We start from the raw sequence: 19999 nt of genomic DNA, 5'->3' as shown, positions 1-19999 counted from the left end.
AAGGCTGATAGAACATAGCAATTACTAATGATTTCTGAACCACACTAACACTATATCTACCTCTTAATCCACTGAATATGTATGATAAAAGGCAGTAACCTTCCCTGGGGTGATACGGTATTCATATCCTAGCTACTCTTGTCCTACTACCATCCCTGCAGCTCCGCCATGCTTAAGTCCAGATGACTAAGGTCACGCCCTTTAATTTGCCAACTCTTCTTCCCAACAAACACTCTTATCTCAGTCCCAGAATGCATCTGATCCATTGGAAATGAGAGCAGGCGTCAGGGCTGCTTCCTCTCTGACAAGCTGCAGGCGCTCCATGAGCTCAGAATAACAGAACGGGGGTTTCCATGGTCACAGCTGCATGGTTTTGGGGTGATGTATGGCCCGGCTACAGGGCTGCATCTGTCACCCGCTCCCCTGTCCTGACAGCTAATTGTCAGGACTGGTGGTGGCCGTGCTGAGACTGCGGTGGCTGGCTGCAGTGATGGATGAAGGAAGCCCACACTGACGTAACCAAATGCACCTAACGGGCAGGCTCAGAACAGCTTGGCTTCCTGACAGCAGGCTCAGAAAAGCTTGGCTTCCTGACAGCAGGCTCAGAAGAGCCTGGCTTCCTGACAGCAGGCTCAGAACAGCTTGGCTTCTTGTCAGCAGGCTCAGAACAGCCTGGCTTCCTGACAGCAGGCTCAGAAGAGCCTGGCTTCCTGACAGCAGGCTCAGAAGAGCCTGGCTTCCTGACAGCAGGCTCAAAACAGCCTGGCTTCCTGACAGCAGGAGGAAAGATGCTGCTCCCCTCGTCCAGCCTGGAGCGAACCCACCACACACTGCTTTTCTGCATCACCTGGCTGTTCTGAACAGACCCGTCGTGATGAGAACCAGCAGCTTTGTGCTGCTGACCCCTGACACCTGACCCCAGCACTGTTCCTCAGGCGTGTATGTGAGTGTGTCCTCTCCTGTTCTATTATAACATTCATATTTCACCCTGTCCACTTTCTCCTCCTTTCATCATGTATGGACTGTGTTTTTTTTAATCTACATTTACATTTATTCATTTAGCAGACGCTTTTATACAAAGCGACTTCCAAGAGAGAGCTTTACAAAGTGCATAGGTCACTGATCATAACAACAAGATAGCCACAAAACATTGCGAGTAGCCAAAACATAAGCATACATTGTGAACAACCAAAGTAAGTGCCAAAGGGAAGAACCATAAGAGCATGTAGTTAAACAAGTTACAATTCAACAACATGAACTGCTACAAGTGCACCTGTGGAAAAAACAAGCAACAATAATAAAAACAATATATCACAGCGAGTACAAAAAATTTAAATCAGTTACCACTAACCACAAGAGCAACAAGTCTCTGAGCAAGAGTCATTGTGATCCTTGAGGAAACTAACATTGGGTCAAGCGAACCATTCCTAAGTACCATCTCCTGGAAATGTCATTTTAGTGATATCGTAATGATGATATATGATGATATCTGCATCAGAGGATCCAAGGTGAGGTACGTGCATGAGTAAAAAGTCATTTGGACTGTTTGGAAATGTTAATGCCATACCTTTGGTGAAGATTAAAGACATAATTTTTCATATCATAAAGCTATCTATTACTAATGAACAGTACTCTGAACAATCTTATTAAATCTTATTAATAACCTTAATCATGTATTCCTGAGTCATTAAATCAGGATTGTATTCTACACTCCTCACAGTGCTATTGACATAACGACTCCTACATCTAGATGGTAGAAACAGCCCACTGCTGGAACAGGACTGGAGTGCTGAAAACCCCAACCTTTCCAAAGTCAGGTTAGTTTGCATCAACAAAAAGTTCAAGGATGGAGGGTGGGGTAGCGTAGCAGGGTGGGGCAGTGGGGTGGGGCAGCGGGGTGGGGCAGCGGGGTGGGGCAGCGGGGTGGGGCAGCGGGGTTGGGTAGCAGGGTTGTTACATTGCAGGGTGGGGTAGCGGGGTTGTTACCTTGCAAGCCTTCATGATGTCCACCGTGTCGACAGCCGTCTGCTCCAACACCCCCTGATTCTGCAGCAACGTCCGAACTGTCTCTTCCATCCTGCACACACACACGCGTGCGCACACACACACACGTGCGCCCACACACACGCACGCACGCACACACACACACGCACGCACACACACGCACACACACACGCACACACACACAGGGACAAGGGAGGGAAAAAACATTGGGTCAGAGTCCTGAGACAGAAGGTGGAGGGTTAGGGTTAGGAGAAGGTGGAGGGTTAGGGTTAGGAGAAGGTGGAGGGTTAGGGTTAGGAAAGGTGGAGGGTTAGGGTTTGGAGAAGGTGGAGGGTTAGGGTTAGAGTTTGGAGAAGGTGGAGGGTTAGGGTTTGGAGAAGGTGGAGGGTTAGGGTTTGGGTTAGGAGAAGGTGGAGGGTTTGGGTTAGGTGGAGGGTTAGGGTTTGGAGAAGGTGGAAGGTTAGGGTTTGGAGAAGGTGGAGGGTTAGGGTATGGAGAAGGTGGAGGGTTAGGGTTTGGAGAAGGTGGAGGGTTAGGGTTTGGAGAAGGTGGAGGGTTAGGGTTTGGAGAAGGTGGAGGGTTAGGGTATGGAGAAGGTGGAGGGTTAGGGTTTGGAGAAGGTGGAGGGTTAGGGTTTGGAGAAGGTGGAGGGTTAGGGTTTGGAGAAGGTGGAGGGTTTGGGTTAGGTGGAGGGTTTGGGTTAGGTGGAGGGTTAGGGTTTGGGTTAGGAGAAGGTGGAGGGTTTGGATTAGGTGGAGGGTTTGGGTTAGGAGAAGGTGGAGGGTTTGGGTTAGGAGAAGGTGGAAGGTTTGGGTTAGGTGGAGGGTTTGGGTTAGGAGAAAGTGGAAGGTTTGGGTTAGGAGAAGGTGGAAGGTTTGGATGCTGCATGGATGCGGTGATGCACTGCTGGTCTCCACACACACGCAATATAAACCAGTACATGAAAGCTGCAAGAGCTGCAATCTCTATTTCGATATGATTCATGAGACAATAGCTAGCTCTATGGGTGGCTGTGACCTGATGTCAACACACTCCACATCTCCTTTCAGCTCCGGTGTTCCAGCGATATACACAGAGAAACACTGTGACATTCAGGAAAAAAACACTATCATACGACGGAGCAATGCAAGGATGGCTAAGCTTTGATAGCGCAGTGCTTTCATCATAGACACTGTTGAGGTGATAGAGGAATGTCAATGGAACTGTATCAAATTGCCTGGTAGTGTTTCCGGCTCGTGCTTCAGATGCTCTCCTGAGAGAGGGGTGTCTGGAGCCCTTGCTGGAGAAAGCTGCTTTGAGGACCCGGATGTTTACAATGAAACTTTCTACTTTGTTCCAATTGAAGCTTAATAAATGACAGGGTAATATTAAACTCTTCATACCATCTGGTTACGCTAATGCTGGTTGTATTAATTATTCCCTGTGTGTGTTTCACAGGCTGGTGGGACCACTTCTCAGTTTACATTTACATTTAGTCATTTAGCAGACGCTCTTATCCAGAGCGACTTACAGTAAGTACAGGGACATTCCCCCCGAGGCAAGTAGGGTGAAGTGCCTTGCCCAAGGACACAACGTTGTTTTTCACAACCGGGAATCGAACCAGTAACCTTCAGATTACTAGCCCGACACCTTAACCGCTCAGCCACCTGACTCCCAGTTGAGAGGTGGTTTGCTGCCGTCAGATGTGTGTCGGTGGCTAACATAGCAGTGTGGCTAGGTGGCTTCAGCTGGGTGTCTGCTATGGCTAGCAAAGGAGAGTAGCTAGGTGGCTAGCTGGCTTTAGCGGTGTGTGGCTAAAGCGATGCTCTCCTGCTAGTGGACCATCTGTTCGACAGAGCTGGTGCTGTAATCAGGGCTAGCTAGCGGCTCAGCGGCCAGGCCTGAGGCAGCAGATTGCCAGGCCTTTATGTGACACACTGGCCTTAATCTTCCTGCTGAGGGACATGGGACAGCAGAGAGGACAGACCAGCAACAAGGTCAAGGACGCTCTCACTGATAGCTGGGATCTGCATAGCAACAGACCTAGCTAGCTCCAAGCGACTGTGGTACTACTGGAAAAGGACAAGAGTTGAGGTCAAACAGACAGAAAAGAAACTGTTCCAACTTCTTTTAAGATGATCGGTGCATTTATATCTACAATAAATGTGAAAATGCTGAGTTCCAAAACTACAAAATCATAAACACATTTGGACAGCAGACCGTGGCAGGCCAGTTAGCAGACAGGAAGTCACAGAGAAGATGACCCCTGCTGACCTCCAAATGCCTGTATGACCCCTGCTGATGTCCACATGCCTGTATGACCCCTTCTGACCTCCACATGGCTAAATGGCAGGATGGTGACAGTCCTTTGATGACACCCCCCCTCCAACTCCCCCTAACCCAGTCGAGGCAGTCGAGGCAGACTCAGTCGAGACAGTCGAGGCAGACTCAGTCGAGGCATTCGAGGCAGACTCAGGCGAGGCAGTCGAGGCAGACTCAGTTGAGGCAGTCAAGGCAGACTCAGTCGAGGCTCAGCGGCACAGAACAACCTCCAAACTGGACTCAAAGTCATCAGAAATGGCAACTAACTGTTATACTGCAGAGGACCAGTATACTGACAGATGTGCATCCACTGCTTCACTGGAAACATGTTTATATAGGGTTAGGGTTACACCTTGAAGCAGCTGTTTATATAGCTGGAATTGAAAGGTATAAATCTGGCTACTGAAACACTTTTCATATCTAGTTGAACTTTCTCTCCAAATTGATAAGAAATATATGTTTAATGAAAGGTGTTTCAGTTTCAGTAACTCAGCACAAGTTAATACTGTATAAATCATGGTGTATAAATCACGGTGTATGAATCATGGTGTATAAATCATGGTGTAAGAATCATGGTGTAAGAATCATGGTGCATGAATCATGATGTATGAATCATGGTGCATGAATCATGATGTATGAATCATGGTGTATGAATCATGATGTATGAATCATGGTGTATGAATCATGATGTATGAATCATGGTGTATGAATCATGATGTATGAATCATGGTGTATGAATCATGATGTATGAATCATGGTGTATGAATCATGATGTATGAATCATGGTGTATGAATCATGATGTATGAATCATGGTGTATGAATCATGATGTATGAATCATGGTGTATGAATCATGGTGTATGAATCATGATGCATGAATCTCCCGGTAAACAGCAGAGAGAGCAGGCTGTGTTCTTCCAGTCCCGTTAAAAGGCCAGACTCAGCATTTGCCATCTATTAATTCTCTCCACATTCTCCCTCGTGTGAAGGAACACTGCAAATAGGAATGTCAGGGACAATTAACCCCCAATGAGCACATCTGATGGGCTCTGATTACACGTTCCAGCAAGCACCTTCAAGTAATTTACCTCAAAGTAGGAAGGAGTGAAGAGCCAGTGGTATTTGAAGCGTGTGATGCATTTTTTGAAGTATCCATGTTTTCTTTTGGAGCGTGATAACTAATTAAATAACGTATTCAAAACAAAGATAAAAAGGAAGTACAGAGTTACTTAAAGAGTAAATTCTAAACTCTCCCCCCTAAAAAGCTTCCTGAGAACTCCTACCCTACACCTAAACATATATTTCTAATACTGACAGAACTAGGGAAAAAAGTAAGAACTGTCTAAGAACATTTTTAAATGCATTCTGTAGCAAGATTGACACATTTTGCAATGCCATCAATGTAAACATGGTTCCAATCAAAGAGGATGTGATTGACCTCCTATGAGGAAGCTCATTTCAGGACGGGGGAGGGGTGGGGGGGAGAGAGGGGGAGGTGGGGGAGGGAGGGGGAGGCGCCAGGCTTGCTGGACCCTCCGACTGCAAATGCTGAATCTTAAACAGCTTGACAAGCACTCAGGAAGCACAAGGCCTAATCAATGTTTCACCACAGGTGAGATTAACAAACAGCTTAGAGGGGGGGGGCAACATCAGGGGGAGGTGTGTTTCATCACCACATTGGGCTGGCTGCAGGTCACCTGACTACACTGGGCTGGATGCAGGTCACCTGACTACACTGGGCTGGCTGCAGGTCACCTGACTACATTGGGCTGGCTGCAGGTCACCTGACTACACTGGGCTGGCTGCAGGTCACCTGACTACATTGGAGACATCTCAAGTCCGCCCACTTCCTCCTGGTGAGATCTGCTTCCTGTCACTAAGCACTTCCTCCTGGAGAGATCTGCTTCCTGTCACTAACCACTTCTTCCTGGAGAGATCTGCTTCCTGTCACTAAGCATTACCTCCTGGAGAGATCTGCTTCCTGTCACTAAGCACTTCTTCCTGGAGAGATCTGCTTCCTGTCACTAAGCACTTCCTCCTGGAGAGATCTGCTTCCTGTCACTAAGCACTTCCTCCTGGAGAGATCTGCTTCCTGTCACTAAGCACTTCCTCCCTGAGAGATCTGCTTCCTGTCACTAAGCACTACCTCCTGGAGAGATCTGCTTCCTGTTACTAAGCACTTCCTCCTGGAGAGATCTGCTTCCTGTTACTAAGCACTTCCTCCTGGAGAGATCTGCTTCCCGGCACTAAGCACTCAGAAACATCCGGCATGCTCCAGACTCCCAGTGAAAGTTTTAAAGACCTGCTAATAAAAACATACTTTATGACGTTTCTGACCAACACTCACCTCAAGTTAAGACTGCAGTAAATTCTGGCACATTCACTCACACACACACACGCACACACACACACACACGCACACACACACACACACACACACACACACACAGTAAAATGGGGGAGAGGGGGATAGACATGCAGGGGGAGAGACAGACAGTTAGACAGAGAGAAGAGAGGAGTGGAGAGAGAGAGAGAAATACTAGAATGGTCTCCATTGTTCCTAACAAATCAGAACTCACCCCATGTTGGTTTTGTGTGCGCTCTTAACAAAGTAGTTTTTCCGGAAAAACGCCACAAACACTGTGCACAGATTCATGAGTTCCATGTGGACAGACAGGCAGGCAGAGCAGCTATGACCCAGACACTGGACTGTATGTGGGTCTGTGAGCTAAAATAGGCCAGTCAAGAATAATACAAGCCTGAGTGGCTCTCTCTCATGGACAGACAGCAGCTTTAGTCTCTGGCTGGTGTGGATCACTCCAACCCCCTCTCATCCCCTCCATCACCCCCCATGGATCTCATCCCCTCTATGCTTTGGCCTTCGTCCGGTCTCTTCTGCAAGGCGTCTTCCTGACTCAGTCTGAAAGGTGGTGGGTGGGGGGGGGGAGGTGGGGGAGGGAGGGGGGGGCAGGGGGGGGCAGGAGGAGAAAGACCCTCCACATATGTCCCCCGTTAAGCTGCTCTAAACCAGGAGAGGGTTTACTGCTGGGGACCGGACCAGAGAGTAGAGGAGGAATTTCCCTGTCTGACCTGGCATGGCCTGGTATTGGCTTGCCTGGTCATGTGTGAGGTGTTGAAGTCATGCAGAGAGTCATATTGGCTCCCAGGGATTAGGAGGCTTTAAGTGCTGCTAACACTTTCCATGCTAGGACAGATAACCATGCTAGGACAGATAACCATGCTAGGACAGATAACCATGCTAGGACAGATAACCATGCTAGGACAGATAACCATGCTAGGACAGATAACCATGCGTAGGGGGTTAAATATTGGCTAAACAGCATGAACCAAATAATGGCAATACAAATGGAAATTATAGTTATTTGACTAATTTGGGTTAAATCAGAGCAAGAATGGTCAAAGTACGGTTAAATGAAATACGCATTGAATAACATTGCAAATGAATGAAATCAATTACAAGGCAAACATGTTACAAAATGAAAGCTTTGAATCTTACCTACTCTACCATGATCATTGTCAGTCAGAGAGAAAGCAAGAGGTGAGCAAGGACTAGGACAGTAGGACAGATATCCATGCTAGGACAACTATCCAATCCTGCCAGCCTCCCAGCCTCTCAGCCTCTCAGCCCTCATTAATCAGTTCTGACAAAAGCACAATTAGAAAAGTCTTAAGCTACGACAAAGAGAGAGAGGCTGGGGAGTAGAGAACACTTGTGTGTGTGTGTGTGTGTTCGGGGTCAGGAGAGCTCTCGCGTGACTGTCAGTTGACGGCTAAATATTATTCCATTATCCTGCTGCGCCTGCTGACTCAGCCAGAAGCATAGTTATTATTCTACCTCTCACCCTCTTCTCATTTCCCTCCAAACCTTGAGAGTTAGAACTCTGGGTAATTGTGCTCTAGGCTGATGGGAGTGACTATGGAGGCAGGAGGAGATCGTCTCTCTGGTGACTGTTGTCTTCAATGCTTCTTTGAGATCCCTGCTGGAGGGGGGGGGGGGGGGGGGGGGTGTCTTTCATGCACGTATATAATGGGCTAGCATTACAATGACCTTTGACCTTAAAACCACTAGCGTGCACCGGTGACCTCTAACTCTCTGGATGAAACACGTGACAGAGGGCAGGAAATGGGTCCCTGCACGTTTCTACTGGGCTAGCATTACAATGTTGTTCTCCAACCAGTCTTGACATGATTGATGTCTGCAGCCATCTAGTCAGGGATCATCCACTAAGTGCTGCTGTAACTGAGTGTCCTGGCCCAGACGGCCACAGGGGCAGGCAGGCGGCAGCCGCAGGCTCCGGTTGCCGGGCAGACTGGCGACAAACAGGAAACCCTCCACCATGTGTGAGCGGATGCCCTACTTTCACACCAGCTTGTAATATGACCTCCTTTACTACGCCTATAAAACCCCACAACAAGCATGTTTAATCCCAGGTGGAAGTTAAAACAGCCACAACTCAACTAAACTCCCTCGAGCTCAACGACTCAATCATCCCAGCCCCTCCATCCCTCTCCAGTCCCACACTCGTGTTCCAGTCAACCTCCTCCTTGAGGTCATTGATGCTCAAGAAAGGCAGGACCGTAAAGTTTGGAATCTTATAAATGACACAAACCTGTTACAGGCCAATATGATGTAGCGTGAGCTGCAGAGAGACAACAGGGACGGCAGGGAGAGAGAGTGGAGAGAGGGAGCTCAGCGGTTAGAGCATTAGACAGATGATCAAGAAGTAGCAGTGTTATATGTCTCTCTCTCTCTCTAACAGCAGTGTGTGTTAACAAACACACTCTGCTGTTTGTTAACACACTCTGCTGTTTGTTAACACACTGTGTGTTAACAAACAGCAGTGTGTTAACAAACAGCAGTGTGTGTTAACAAACAGCAGAGTGTGTTAACAAACAGCAGAGTGTGTTAACAAACAGCAGAGTGTGTTAACAAACAGCAGAGTGTGTTAACAAACAGCAGTCCTTCATTCCTGCTCTGCAGCTGCTACCAGAGGCCTCCTTTGATTTTCTCAAAATTAAAACTATTTGGGCCGACAGAGAGAGGGAGGAGGATGGAGGGGGAGGGTGTGAGGCAGGGAAGGGGAGGGAGGTGGGAGATGGATGGTGGAGGGTGTGTGATTAGCCCCAGGGCACTGATTTCCAAACACAGATGCATCCAGCCAGCTCGTTCCTGAGTACATTAGCAGCTGTGCAGCTGTGCAGAGCTGAGAGAGCAGTGGCACTGAAAAGCTGAACACATGACCTGGGGGCTAGGGTAGCCACCCAGCACTAGTCCCCTGGATGCTAACCCTGCTAGCCAAACACTAACCCTTCTAGACAAACTCTAACCCAGCTAGCTCACCAACCCTGCTAGCCAAACACTAACCCTTCTAGACAAACTCTAACCCAGCTAGCTCACCAACCCTGCTAGCCAAACGCTAACCAGCTAACCTGGCACTAACCCAGTCAACCTGGCACTAACATGGTGCTAACCAGCTAACCTGACGCTAGCCCAGCTAACCTGGCGCTAACCTGAGCATCTGGCCCTGAGCAAGACACTGAAAACAACCAACCACCCTCCTCACATGCAGACAGCAGACCCAGCTGAGCTGTAAATCTTCAACACGCTCATCATCTGCTGCTGCTGCTGTTAGCACAGCCAAACATCTCCCATGTCCTGCCATAACAACAGCCTCGGACAGCCGTGTTTCAGGACTAACTCAGAGCTCACGGAGCAGGGCTCTCATGATCTCATCCTGCTAAACTGAGGAACCGTGTCCAACACAGGACTGCTGCTGCTCCCTGAAAAGGACAAACACTCCCAGCCTCTAAGGAGAAACACTCTCAGGAGAAACACTTCCAGCCTCTCAGAAGAAACACTCTCAGGAGAAACATTCCCAGCCTCACAGGAGAAACACTCCCAGCCTCACAGGAGAAACACTCCCAGCCTCTCAGGAGAAACACTGCCAGCCTCACAGGAGAAACACTCTCAGGAGAAACACTCCCAGCCTCTCAGGAGAAACACTGCCAGCCTCTCAGGAGAAACACTCCCAGCCTCTCAGAAGAAACACTCTCAGGAGAAACACTCCCAGCCTCTCAGGAGAAACAGGAGAAACACTCCCAGCCTCTCAGAAGAAACACACCCAGCCTCTCAGGAGAAACACTCTCAGGAGAAACACTCCCAGCCTCTCAGAAGAAACACTCCTAGCCTCTCAGGAGAAACACTCCAAGCCTCACAGGAGAAACACTCCCAGCCTCTCAGGAGAAACACTCCCAGCCTCTCAGGAGAAACACTCCCAGCCTCTCAGGAGCAACATTCCCAGCCTCACAGATCTGAGGACAGACACAGAAAGGTGTCTAACTAAAACACATCAGCAGAGAAGTTGGTTAGTTAGTTGTACTACCTGAACACAGCCTTCCTCATCTTCAGCCCTACATCTTGTCCTCTGAAGGGGTTCCCCAGGGCCTCCCAGGACCCCATCCTGAGGGGGAGGAGGAGGTCAGGAGGTCAGGGCTAGCTTTCTGAGTCTCTGTCCAGGGTAGCAGTGAGACTTCACCTCTCCCTTCTCTCCTCCACCCCTAACTCTCTACTGTTCACTTTATCTGTCTGACTGATCTGCCCAGAGACACAACTCTGAGGTCTGTCTTCCTGCCTCAATCTCTCTCTTCTTCTCTCACTCTTTCCTCCTTTCCCCGTCTCTCTCCTACTTTCTCCCCTTCTCTCTTCCTCTCCACTTCTCTCTCTTCCTCTCCCCTTCTCTCTCTTCCTCAGTCTCTCTCTCTCTCTCCGTCTGTCTCCTGTAGTTATGTCTCTCCGGTGTGTCTGTGCAGACTGAGGGATTGGCAGGGTGGGTTGAGGAGAGGAGGGCTAATCCCTGAGGGCCGTCCCCAGCAGCCAGCCCAGCCCTGGGGGCCAGACCCAGTCAGGGGCTGGCCATGTGACCCAGGGTCTCCTCCCCCACACAGCAAAGAGGGAGGGTCTGTGAGTGTTTGTCCATTTGTGTGTGTGTGTGTGTGTGAGTGAGTGTGTGTGACCAGCTCCCCCAGGAATGCAGGCAGACCTGCGGATCTGAAGACTGACGTGTAAAAGAGGAGAGGAGTGGAGAGGAAAGGGTGAAAGATGTCTTTCTGAGGAGACAGGAATCAGGAAAAAGCCAGACAGCTCCACTTTGGTCAGCTTCCAAACCCACATTCACCTTACACTATCGAGTAAACATAAACACACACACACTCTCTCACACACTCTCACACACACACTCACCAGACTCGAGTGTTTATACACACGCTCCAGGAAGTGTGTCTGCCTCCCCACTGAGGAGGCCTTCCTCTGCAGCGAGGCAGCGAGGGAGAGAGGCAGCGAGGGAGAGAGGCAGCGAGGCAGAGAGGCAGAGAGGCAGCGAGGCAACAAGGTGCTCTAACTAGCAGCTCATTAGCTGCACCTCTGTTCACCTGGAGATCATCAGGGCCAACATCAAACGCTAAGTTAGGACGCTATGATCTCCCACCCGCCACCGCCCCCCCCCACACACACACACTGCCAACGCCAGCCTGCTAGAGGGGAGTTGTTTATCTAGATCGTATGATGTGTGCCACTGTAGCATTCTGAAAACAGTCTCACTTAATTAGCCACAAAAATCCATTGTTGCCTGGGGTCAGAAAGACTTCAGTGTGTTTAAAAGATTGAATGCCCACCGACATTTTGCAGGGCATCTTCAACGGCGACTCAGAGAAAAGCTCATTTACTAATGCAAGACAAATTATGACCAGCACTAACTAAATTGCCACAAATCCATGGAACTGAAATCCATGGATATTTGACGGATTACCTTCGTCAAAGGACATGATCGGTATACTGCTCAACGTGTGTTCTCGGATTGATCTATGAGTGTGCATGTGTATGGTATACCATACACATACATGTGCAGTAAGTGAATGTGTGTGTAAGTGTGTGTGTGTGAGAGAGTGTGTGTGTGAGCGTGTGTATGCTGGGCTGAGGACAGCAGAACTAGAAGTAGGGTAAAGGTTCCCAGTGAGAGCAGTTGGCCGGTGTGTGTGTTAGCTTGTTGTCTTTAAGCTCTTTATTAAATAGTCACACTGATGTCCCATCTGCCTCTGAGCTGGTCTCATTACTGAATCCTAGGGACATGGTAATCCACTGAGGAACAGGTATGTTACACATACACACACACACATGCACACACACAAACACAATCACTCACACCCACATACACACTCATATGCAAGTACACACAGTACATTTGCACACACTCTCAATCAAGCAAAAACAGATTAACAATCCAAGGAGACAGAGAGTCTGAGAGCTGGCCATGTTGTTTATGCACAGCCTGAGTGAAGCCTGTCTTTAATCAGCTTCTGTTCAGAGGCATTGAGAGCGTTTCTCCTGTAGTCTGCTGGCTCCAACAGACCACATCCCCCACCACGACACCAGCAGGACCAGGGGACACGACACCAGCAGGACCAGGAGACACGACACACCAGCAGGACCAGGGGACACGACACACCAGCAGGACCAGGGGACCAGAAACACCAGCAGGACCAGGGGACACGACACAACAGCAGGACCAGGGGACACAACACACCAGCAGGACCAGGGGACCAGACACACCAGCAGGACCAGACACCAGCAGGACCAGGGGACCAGACACAGATCATTTAGAAGGTACTGTGGGAATAACTGAGTGCAACATCACAAAATAAATAATAATGTATCGATCCACTTAAGAGGTGGGTTTATCCCAAGCAACATTACAGGGGATTTGGACCTAACATAGAGCTGTTCCCATTCAGCCAGACCACAGTCCAGCTCAGCGCAAACAAGTGGAACCAAAGAGGATTAGCATGAACCAAACGTCTCTCTTATAACCTTTCCTCAACAACCAGCTATGCTCGTTGGTGTTACTATCGTCCCGGTGTCGTGGATGTGATAACCATGGCGAGGGGGTTACCTGGAGACGTGCTGCTGTAAGGAGACCATCTGAGCGCGCTCCAGCTGGGAGTCCTCCATCGCCTCCCCCAGACGTCTCTCGCTGCCCCCCCTGCGGTGCCGCTCCTCCTCCAGGGCGCTCAGAAGCTTCTCTCGCTGCCGGGACAACAGAACACAGGAAGTAGCTCTTCAGAGGCTGCACATCCAACAGGAAGTTTGCTTCCTGCATGGTCATGATCTGACCTGGGTGCTGAAGGTTGAACCATCGTGAAGGTGGACGAGGGGTGGGTCTGCAGGAGCTGCCATGTTTGGACTACTCTGACTTAGAGCTCAGAGACTCATCTTGCCACTACACACGTTCACACACGCACAACAGCACCCACACAACACCACCAGCATACAAGCCAACACACACTCAGGTCAGCAGTCTGCTCTCACCAAGAACCTTCCCTCCAGCTCTGCAGTGCTCAGGGCCTGAGTGCACAGGGCCTGAGCACTGCCCCAGTATACATTTACATTTACATTTAGCAGACGCTCTTATCCAGAGCGACTTACAGTAAGTACAGGGACATTCCCCCCGAAGCAAGTAGGGTGAAGTGCCTTGCCCAAGGACACAACGTCATTTGGCACGGCTGGGAATCGAACTGGCAACCTTCAGATTACTAGCCCGACTCCCTCACCACTCAGCCATCTGACTCCCTGTACACACTGTATACACACACATTCCTTTGCTGTACACATCCACACACACTCTCATACACCAACATTTACTGTACACATCCACACACACTCTCATACACCAAAATTTACTGTAAACATCCGCACACACTCTCATAAACCACCATTTACTCTACAAAGCCACACACAATCTCATACACCAACATTTACTGTACACATCCACACACACTCTCATACACCAACATTTACTGTACACATCCACATCTACACACTGATAGTTCTGACAGTGTTTCGGCGGTCAAAGTCATATTAAAGGTTGAGGTGAATCATGATTGGATGCGTCTATGAGCTACGTGTTCTATTCCTAGCCACCCCTGTCTGGTCAATCTCAGTCAATAACAATGTGTTGTTCCACCAGGCTGGTCTTAGTGACAGGGAGGTTAGGGATTGGCTGGTCTTAGTGACAGGGAGGTTAGGGATTGGCTGGTTTTAGTGACAGGGAGGTTAGGGATTGGCTGGTCTTAGTGACAGGGAGGTTAGGGATTGGCTGGTCTTAGTGACAGGGAGGTTAGGGATTGGCTGGTCTTAGTGACAGGGAGGTTAGGGATTGGCAGGTCTTAGTGACAGGGAGGTTAGGGATTGGCTGGTCTTAGTGACAGGGAGGTTAGGGATTGGCTGGTCTTAGTGACAGGGAGGTTAGGGATTGGCTGGTCTTAGTGACAGGGAGGTTAGGGATTGGCTGGTCTTAGTGACAGGGAGGTTAGGGATTGGCTGGTCTTAGTGACAGGGAGGTTAGGGATTGGCTGGTCTTAGTGACAGGGAGGTTAGGGATTGGCAGGTCTTAGTGACAGGGAGGTTAGGGATTGGCTGGTCTTAGTGACAGGGAGGTTAGGGATTGGCTGGTCTTAGTGACAGGGAGGTTAGGGATTGGCTGGTCTTAGTGACAGGGAGGTTAGGGATTGGCTGGTCTTAGTGACAGGGAGGTTAGGGATTGGCTGGTCTTAGTGACAGGGAGGTTAGGGATTGGCAGGTCTTAGTGACAGGGAGGTTAGGGATTGGCTGGTCTTAGTGACCAGCCTAGCTAGTTAGCTGACTGACTGACTGATTGTCTGACTGGCTAGATGTATTGACTTATTGACTTTGCAAAGCAAGAGTCTTGTAAGAGCCTATTGTAAGTCTATAATTGCCACCAAAATGCTTCAAGGTCTGAATTGAAGCATTAGTTGCATGGTGCTTAATGACATATAATTATCACTCAGTCACATTTAATGATCAGACAGACATTGTTGAAGTCTGGAAGTCATGACACTTTACATCAAGTTGTGTTGCTTCAGAAACCTGCTTGTGTTTCCTTCTCCTACCTCAGGGTGGCATTAGCTCAACTTGCTAATGGTTAAAAATATTAAAAACAAATTCTAATTGAGAAAGTAAAACCTTTCTTTTCTTTCTAAATTTGACATGACAACAGCCCTACAGCGCCACCCAGTGGCTGCCTGGACACAAGATTGTCCAGTGCTACAAGCTGGCAATGCTGTGTGACTAAATCCCACACACATTAAACTGTCTATACCAGCATCGCTGTAAAGATAAATTGTTCCAGCGCTGTGCTGGAACTGTGCAGGAAATCAAGTCAAACAGGCAAAACAAGGAATACAACTGCATCCACCAAATCACTCCACCAGACAACACTAAACACAAACACTAAACATGTTAACGACGAGGTAGTGCAGTTTCTCTTCTGAACCAATACACCTGGACTACACCAGGACTTGGACTAGACATAGACCTGCATCTGGACTAGACATAGACCTGGTCTAGATCTGGACTAGACCCGGAGTAGACTGAACCAGGACCTGGACTAGACAAAGACCTGGACCAGACCTAGATCTGGACTAGAGGTCTGCCAACACCTGAGCTCATCCCCCTACAGGCCTGGGGCCACGGTGTTCAGACCTCGTTTAGACAAACAGCTGATCTTCAGAACAAATTCAGAACAGATTTTAATGTAATTTCAGAACAAATTAAATCTTGTTGTACGGAATATTATCATGCAGGTGTCACAAACACTGACGATGCAAAGGTCCCGAAATACAACACCATTTCACAGCTGGTAAATTCTGATATTATTTTGCCAGTTTGTTGCGAGCAGTCATATTCCCTGATTAAACACCTCTGGAACAGAACTATAAAGCGTCCAGATGTCTCCCCTATCCTGGAAGCAGAGGTGTAAGTGATACTGTTCAGTGATTTGGTGTTTTGACAGAAGGGCAGTAATGTTGTTTACCAGGTCTCCCTCCCACATCAGACACAGCCAAGAGCTGTTATACCACCACCCTCCTTTACAACAAACGTTACAAGGAAAGCAGTATGGCTTTTGTTCCATTTGTTAATTTTTGTGTTTAACTCAAGTCTCGGGGCAGCTCAATCCAGCTCAATCCAGTGTCTCCTGAACAGGGCCAGACCTCCCCAGACATCACAGCTCAGGGATTTACTGTCCTAACACTTTACATTCAGGAAAATAAGGCTTGCGGGTGATAGCCAGCATATTAACGTCCACAAGCTCTCGTGGTTGTGGGGGGTCAGATGGCTGAGTGGTTAGGGAGTCGGGCTATTAATCAGAAGGTTGTTGGTTCGATTCCCGGCCATGCAAAATTACATTGTGTCCTTGGGCAAGGCACTTCACCCTACTTGCCTCGGGGAGAATGTCCCTGTACTTACTGTAAGTCACTCTGGATAAGAGCGTCTGCTAAATGACTAAATGTGGTAAATACATCAGTAGCCTCTGTTTTCACACAAGCAGCGACGGGGTAAGAATCCATCATTTTAAAATGAAAACTGCTGAAAGCTGAAGAAACATTCACTCCTTTCTCTGAGCATTGTGAATCCTAGCAGGGATGCATGGCGTTGGGAATCTGCACTTCCGTCTTCCTCCTATAGGTGTCCATCTCCCCCTAAACAAGACCGTCCCTACAGCTCCACCAGCAGATACCTCTGCCAATTGTCATGTCAGGTCAAACCTTCACACAATCTGTTCTGTTTAATACTCTCTAAACACTCTGCTTGATTGATTTGCATGACCTTGAGCCGCCCTGTTCCCATAGTCAGGAACCCGTGTGTGTGGCTGCTACTAGTTTGAAGCAGAAGTGTGTTGATCACAGCAGGACAGAGACCCAGTAGTAGGCCTACTGATGGTACAAATACTGCTTATAGAAAGTACAGCATAAGACCAAGGATCAGAAGCACTTTACCAGACACAGTGCACAGTAACCACATCTCAGCTACCAGACACAGTGTAAAGTGTGTGTGCTAGTGTGTCTGGCTGTGTGTGTGTGTGTGTGTGTGTGTGTGTGTGTGTGTGTGAGCTAACTCGATAATCTCTTCATTAGACAGTAAAACCTCAGTAGGAGCTCTTGGAGAATCAAAGGCTGGGAGAGTCTCTCTGGTCCTCTTTACACGCACACACACACACGCACGCACACACACACACACACACACACACACGCACACACGCACACACACACACACACGCACACACGCACACAGACACACAGACATACAGACGCACAGACATACAGACGCAGACACCAGGGACTGTATGCACAGTGCAGGTCCCACATTCATAAATTAAACATAGAGATTTCCGTACTGAAGAAGGTTTAGACACATAGGTTTTTAAATTTAGGTATGATAAAGCGTTTACAAACTCACTCGAGAGGACCTGCTCTACTGTTCATGTTGAATCCTGCTAGATAAATGATAGAAGCCCCGAAGCGTGGTCTAGCTCCGCCCCTCAGCCTCTCTGAAGCGTGGTCTAGGGTTAGGGTTAGAGCTAGTCCTGAGGTCTAGGGTTAGGGTTAGAGCTAGTCCTGAGGTCTAGGGTTAGGGTTAGAGCTAGTCCTGAGGTCTAGGGTTAGGGTTAGAGCTAGTCCTGAGGTCTAGGGTTAGGGTTAGAGCTAGTCCTGAGGTCTAAGGTTAGGGTTAGAGCTAGTCCTGAGGTCTAGGGTTAGGGTTAGAGCTAGTCCTGAGGTCTAGGGTTAGGGTAAGAGCTAGTCCTGAGGTCTAGGGTTAGGGTAAGAGCTAGTCCTGAGGTCTAGGGTTAGAGCTAGTCCTGAGGTCTAGGGTTAGGGTTAGAGCTAGTCCTGAGGTCTAGGGTTAGGGTAAGAGCTAGTCCTGAGGTCTAGGGTTAGGGTTAGAGCTAGTCCTGAGTTCTAGGGTTAGGGTTAGAGCTAGTCCTGAGGTCTAGGGTTAGGGTAAGAGCTAGTCCTGAGGTCTAGGGTTAGGGTTAGAGCTAGTCCTGAGGTCTAGGGTTAGGGTTAGAGCTAGTCCTGAGTTCTAGGGTTAGGGTTAGAGCTAGTCCTGAGGTCTAGGGTTAGGGTAAGAGCTAGTCCTGAGGTCTAGGGTTAGGGTTAGAGCTAGTCCTGAGTTCTAGGGTTAGGGTAAGAGCTAGTCCTGAGGTCTAGGGTTAGGGTAAGAGCTAGTCCTGAGGTCTAGGGTTAGGGTTAGAGCTAGTCCTGAGTTCTAGCTCCGCCCCTCAGCCTCTCCTGCAGGATCTCCCAGATACGGAGCCCAAAGGCAATGTCACCCTGCATCCCCCTGCTTCCTGGGGTCCCCCTCAGCTCAGCCCCCTCCCCACAGCCCCCCCACAGCACCCTCACAGCCCCCCCAGCCCCCTCAGCTCAGCACCCTCCCCACAGCCCCCCCACAGCACCCTCACAACCCCCCCAGCCCCCTCAGCTCAGCACCCTCCCCACAGCCCCCCCACAGCACCCTCACAGCCCCCCCAGCCCCCTCAGCTCAGCACCCTCCCCACAGCCCCCCCACAGCACCCTCACAACCCCCCCAGCCCCCTCAGCTCAGCACCCTCCCCACAGCCCCCCCACAGCACCCTCACAACCCCCCCAGCCCCCTCAGCTCAGCACCCTCCCCACAGCCCCCCCACAGCACCCTCACAGCCCCCCCAGCCCCCTCAGCTCAGCACCCTCCCCACAGCCCCCCCACAGCACCCTCACAACCCCCCCAGCCCCCTCAGCTCAGCACCCTCCCCACAGCCCCCCCACAGCCCCCCCACAACCCCCCCAGCCCCCTCAGCTCAGCACCCTCCCCACAGCCCCCCCACAGCCCCCCCACAACCCCCCCAGCCCCCTCAGCTCAGCACCCTCCCCACAGCCCCCCCACAGCACCCTCACAACCCCCCCAGCCCCCTCAGCTCAGCACCCTCCCCACAGCCCCCCCACAGCACCCTCACAACCCCCCCAGCCCCCTCAGCTCAGCACCCTCCCCACAGCCCCCCCACAGCACCCTCACAACCCCCCCAGCCCCCTCAGCTCAGCACCCTCCCCACAGCCCCCCCACAGCACCCTCACAACCCCCCCAGCCCCCTCAGCTCAGCACCCTCCCCACAGCCCCCCCACAGCACCCTCACAGCCCCCCCAGCCCCCTCAGCTCAGCACCCTCCCCACAGCCCCCCCACAGCCCCCCCACAACCCCCCCAGCCCCCTCAGCTCAGCACCCTCCCCACAGCCCCCCCACAGCACCCTCACAACCCCCCCAGCCCCCTCAGCTCAGCACCCTCCCCACAGCCCCCCCACAGCACCCTCACAACCCCCCCAGCCCCCTCAGCTCAGCACCCTCCCCACAGCCCCCCCACAGCACCCTCACAACCCCCCCAGCCCCCTCAGCTCAGCACCCTCCCCACAGCCCCCCCACAGCACCCTCACAACCCCCCCAGCCCCCTCAGCTCAGCACCCTCCCCACAGCCCCCCCACAGCACCCTCACAACCCCCCCAGCCCCCTCAGCTCAGCCCCCTCAGCTCAGCCCCCTCAGCTCAGCCCTCTCACAGCCCCCCACAGCCCCCCCCAGCTACCCACAGCCCCCTCACAGCCACCTCAGCTCAGCCCCCTCACAGCCCCCCCAGCCCCCTCCAGCCCCCTCACAGCCCCACCCCAGCCCCACCCAGACACATCCACTCACACATCCCCTTCCCTCCAGGTCTAAGCATGAGAGTGGAACAGGAACACAGTCAATGTGCAGCAAACGTGGAGCTCTAATACCACTGAGAGTAAACTGAGGAAG

The 19999-nt window shown here is 50.5% G+C and overlaps 1 protein-coding gene across 1 annotated transcript in view; it reads right to left on the bottom strand.

Moving 5' to 3' along the window:
- LOC136966421 (nck-associated protein 5-like) overlaps positions 1-19999 on the bottom strand; it is a gene marked incomplete at its 3' end in the record, with an annotated part of 78091 nt that overhangs the window by 25981 nt on the left and 32111 nt on the right. Inside the window, exons 4-5 of the mRNA XM_067260926.1 lie at positions 13271-13404; positions 1987-2077 (exon numbers count right to left, since the gene is read on the bottom strand). Coding sequence (XP_067117027.1) covers positions 1987-2077; positions 13271-13404 — 225 coding nt within the window. The remainder of the gene's footprint in view (positions 1-1986; positions 2078-13270; positions 13405-19999) is intronic.

This window comes from Osmerus mordax, chromosome 22 (genome assembly GCF_038355195.1).
Source record: "Osmerus mordax isolate fOsmMor3 chromosome 22, fOsmMor3.pri, whole genome shotgun sequence".
Classification (NCBI taxonomy): Eukaryota; Metazoa; Chordata; class Actinopteri; order Osmeriformes; family Osmeridae; genus Osmerus; species Osmerus mordax.
This window is presented reverse-complemented; position numbering and strand designations above follow the sequence as displayed.